General features: G+C 49.3%; 1 protein-coding gene across 1 annotated transcript in view; it reads left to right on the forward strand.

The window, feature by feature from the left end:
• LOC103076278 (zinc finger protein 551-like) overlaps positions 1-3566 on the forward strand; it is a 220216-nt gene extending 216650 nt beyond the window's left edge. Inside the window, 1 exon segment of the mRNA XM_082931098.1 lies at positions 2578-3566. Within this exon segment, the coding sequence (XP_082787224.1) occupies positions 2578-3566 (989 nt within the window).
• Positions 3567-4632: the final 1066 nt, after the last annotated feature.

Genomic DNA, 4632 nt, shown 5'->3' on the forward strand with positions numbered 1-4632 from the left:
TGCATGTGATTTGAATAAAGGAAAAGGGCCTGATTGGGAGTGCTTTAAATCAGGAATGGGGGCTTTGGCAACGGGGGCCATTGGAGGTTTGGGACAAGATAGCATCCTGATTGTATTTCCAAGTGTTCTCTCCATGCTGTGTGCAGAGTGACATCTGGGGAGTCCAGGGTAATGTCTGTGGTGTGGGCCAGAAAGTTGGTTGTAGGTAGCTGAAGATGTGAGGCAGGCATGGTCCAAAGAGTGATGTGCAGTAGAGGAGGGAGTGTAAACTGATTGGCCTAGGACCCTTTTGTTGGGGGCTTAAGTGAAAAGAGTGAGCGCAGGTTTAGGAAGTATGTCCAGGAAGTATGCTGTGGGGTTCCCCAGGGGAACTGGGCCAGGCTCAGTGCTTAAATGGCATCTATCTCCCAACCTGCTTTTTGTTGCTGTGGGCTGACACAGTGATCACCGGGGGTAGTCAGGAGAGAGCAAGGACTGATGGTATCAATGCCTGGTACTTCGTTTGACTTGGGGACCTCGGGACATGGGTGAGCAGGACATTGTTGTGGGTAGGTAGAGTGGGGATACTCACTTGAGACACTTTTCATGGACCTTGCTGTCCCCATCTTTGCAGGGCTGTGCCATCTATGAGGACGTGTTTGTGTACTTCTCCCGGGAAGAATGGGTGCTCCTTGATGAGGATCAGAGACTCCTGTACAGGGATGTGATGCTGGAGAACTTTGCACTTTTAGCCTCCCTGGGTAAGACCCTCACACCAACTCCATCTCCTTTCTCCTTTCCCGCAGGGACCGCTCTGTCCTTCCCACACAGTTTTCTTGCCATGTTTCCTGGAGTAGGTGCCATGGCTGCCAGGGCTATGCTCTATGGCGTGTCCTCACTTCTTACTGAGCAGCCCCGAAGCCACACAGCCAAAGGTTTGGGGGTCACAAGACATAGTTTTCCCAATGGAACCCATAGTCTTGGTCACTTTCTGGGCTGGTGAATCTGTCTAGAATTATGACACCCCTGTGCCCAAGGTTCTGCCCCCTTCCTCCGGGTGACATTTTCTGGGGCTCCATTATACCAGGAGTTACAGGCACTCACATAGTCACTACTTATGTAGACCCTTGGATGCTTCCTTCATGGTTCTTTTTGTAATAATTATAATTATTATTATTATTTTGGCTGAGCAGTGTGGCATGCAGGATCTTAGTTCCCTGACTAGGGATTGAACCCACACCCCGTGCAGTGGTAGCACAGGGTCTTAACCACTGGACCGCCAGGGAAGTCCCAGTAATAATTATTATTCTTTAACTTGTGGTCTGTCATAGGGTGGGTTGCTCTGAGAGAGTACTCACCAGTGTTGGGTTTCCCTTAGGAATAGCATCCTCCAGATCACATTTAGTCATGCAGCTGGAGCAAGGGGAGGAGCCCTGGATGCCTGCCCAGGTAGATATGACTCCAGCCACAGAGAAAGAGGCTCAGAAGGGACCTGGACCTGGTGAGTGGACACCAAGGAAGGGCATGATGTCAAGGTTGGGTTCAAATCCAGAGATATTGACTGTTTCCACCTGTGGACACACAGTGTTTCTACCTATCCTTCCCCATTCTGGACACTGTGACTTATTTCTAGTCTGACTTCTAGCCCCTGGCATCCACCTTGCATCCATTCCTCCTTACTGCTCACTCCGCATTTGTCTGCAACATTGGCCTGCACTTAATGTGTCACGAGGTGTGCACATATTTTTCAGCAATCTTTGAACACCACCTGCTCACTTATGATTGGAGTTTCCTGGGCCTGGACATGCCCTTCTGCCTAGCACTCGCCTGTCCCAACAGCCAACGTCCTACTGGAAACTGTTTGCTCTATTCTGTCCTCATTCTGCCCTCATGTCCTTACCTTCAGGAGGCCTCCCCCATTCTGTGACCTTCAGAGGCCCTGCACTGCATAGCAATCCCTTCCTCAACCTATCCCTGCCTCTCTGTCCTGTAAACAGTCCCATGGACTTATCCTCGGTGTGTCAGACACATTTATGATGGGGTTGTCCCCTCCTTCAAAGTCAACATGCATCTCATTGGGCACTTCTCTGCTTTCAGGTTGTTGGTGTGGAGTGGAGGCTGAGGCTGTTTCCTCTGAGCAGAGTGTTTATTTAGAAGGAGTGTCACAGTTCAGGACTCCTGTGGCAGGTCTGAAAACACACCCATGTGACATGTCTGGCCCAATATTGAAAGACCTCTTACACCTGACTGAATACCCACGGGGGAAAGCCAGGCAGGAACCGCACATATGTGAGGCACATGGGAAGCAGTTCTGGTTCAGTGCAGACCTTCACCAGCACCACAAGCAGCACAGTGGAGAGAAATTCTTCAGGAGGGATGAGGGCAGGGACACTGTGAAAAGCTGCAGAATCTATGTGCCAAAGAAGACCTACATACACGGTGAGGGCAGAGTGGACTTACCAGCCACCTCTGGCCTTCAGCACCAGGTTTCTCATGACAGAATGAAGCCCCATAAGAGCACTGAGCTTGGGGGAGCACTTAGCACTGGACAGAAGCTTCATAAATGTAGTGAATGTGGGAAAGTGTTCACTCGGAAAGATACACTTGCAAGGCACCAGAGAATCCACACTGGAGAAAGGCCTTATGAGTGCAGCCAATGTGGGAAATTCTTTAGCCAAAGCTGTGACCTTTTTAAACATCAGACGGTACACACTGGAGAAAGACCTTTTGAGTGCAGTGAGTGTGGGAAGTTCTTTAGACAAGTCTCTGGTCTTGTTGAACACAGGCGAGTTCACACAGGTGAAAGGCTCTATCAGTGCAGTAACTGTGGAAAATTCTTTAGCAGCAAGTCTAACCTCATTCGACACCAGGAGGTTCACACAGGAGCAAAGCCTTTTGTGTGCAGTGAGTGTGGGAAAGAGTTCAACCGCAGACACACACTGGTTCTGCACCAGAGGACTCACACTGGAGAAAGGCCTTATGAGTGCAGGGAGTGTGGGAAGTCCTTCAGTCAAAGCTCCCACCTTAACGTACACTGGCGAATTCATAGCAGTGATTACGAATGCAGCAGATGTGGGAAAGCCTTTAGCTGCATCTCCAAACTCTTTCAGCACCAGAAAGTTCACTCTGGAGAAAAGCCTTACGAGTGCAGCAGATGTGGGAAAGCCTTCACCCAAAGGCCAAACCTTATTCGGCACTGGAAGGTTCACACTGGAGAAAGGTCCTCTGAGTGTAGGGAGCATGGGAAGGACTTCAACCACAGACACACACTTGTTCTCCACCAGAGGACTCACGCTGGAGAAAGGCCGTGAGAGTACAGTGAGTGTGGAAAGCCTTTTAGTCAGCGCTCCCAACTTACTGTACACTTGAGAGTACCTAGCAGTGCTTGTGAGTGCAGCAGACGTGGGAAAGCCTTCACCCAAAGGCCAAACCTTATTTGGCACAGGAAGTCCATGCCGGACAAAGGCTTTAGAGTACAGGGAATGTGCTGTCTCCTTGTTCAACCTAACAACTGTCCCCAGAGTGAAGCCCTGAACGTGGGTTTTGTGAGAGAGCCATCAGTCAGAAGTGAAACCTCATACATATGAACATCCACAACAGGAAGATTCCTGATGAGTGCCACGCACGTGAGATGCTTTCAGGAGCTGTGGTGCACATTCTATAGTGCCTTTCCCGGTTAGTAGAAGGCATCCTGCTATTCCCATCTGGCAAAGCCCCACAGGGTGTGTGAGTTACAAGCTTAGTCAGGCAGACCTCTGCCATCTCTCCAGTCCCTGGAAGGAGTCATGACTGGCCTCAGTGGCCTACAGTGGGCCTCATTTTCACCCTTTGACTGGCTTAGATGTGGAAAGAATCAGCTCATAAGGTGGGCTCTCCAGGGAGCTTGCAGAGATTTACCTTCGTGTATTTCTTGGTCTCATTGTGGATGTATACAGTCTCCAAGTCCCGCAGCCCTGGAACTCTGTGTCCCACATTTGCTCGTGTTTGTACAATAATAAAGTCCTTACTCTTAGCTGCCTTTAATCTTGAGGGTTCTGTTCATTGCGTGGAGTGTGTTGAGGACACAACTGTGTTCTACCAGCATGAAATGATAAACAGATTTTGTGGGAATCCTTGGTTTTCTGTGCTTCAGAGAGGACAGCATGATGGCAAAGAATAGCTGTCCACTTTTGGCCCAATTTGCATTGCTACCCAAGACCTAGGAATGACTTCAGGGCTCTGTGAGACATACCATGTGGCCTGGAGGCTAGTTTTATTTGTAGGCCCATAAGTAAGTATGAAGAAGAGCAGTTGGTCCCTTGCTCCTATAGAATGTTTCATATTCCCAAGCCTTATTAAGAGGCAGCTGGCCTCTGGTACCTGCCAAGGAGCCTGAGTTCAGAATTCTGTAGGCAGGTGTCACTGGCTGGAAGACCTACAGGAGCCAGGTGGAAACCATATGGTTCAGAAACATTGGGTGTGAATAATAAGTAGTTGGAGAGATTACAACACCCTAGAGGGATGTACCTGCTAAAAGTACCTGCTAAGATATTCCCATGCTATGGCTGTGTAGGATGAGAAGGTACAGAAATTGTCAGGACCTCCAGAGCTGTTAACTATCCTATGGTCAAGATCACTTGCAGGACAATCTATAAACATTTTGTGGATTCCCTT

Source organism: Lipotes vexillifer, unplaced genomic scaffold (assembly GCF_000442215.2).
Source record: "Lipotes vexillifer unplaced genomic scaffold, Lipotes_vexillifer_v1.1 scaffold995, whole genome shotgun sequence".
NCBI classification, from domain to species: Eukaryota; Metazoa; Chordata; class Mammalia; order Artiodactyla; family Lipotidae; genus Lipotes; species Lipotes vexillifer.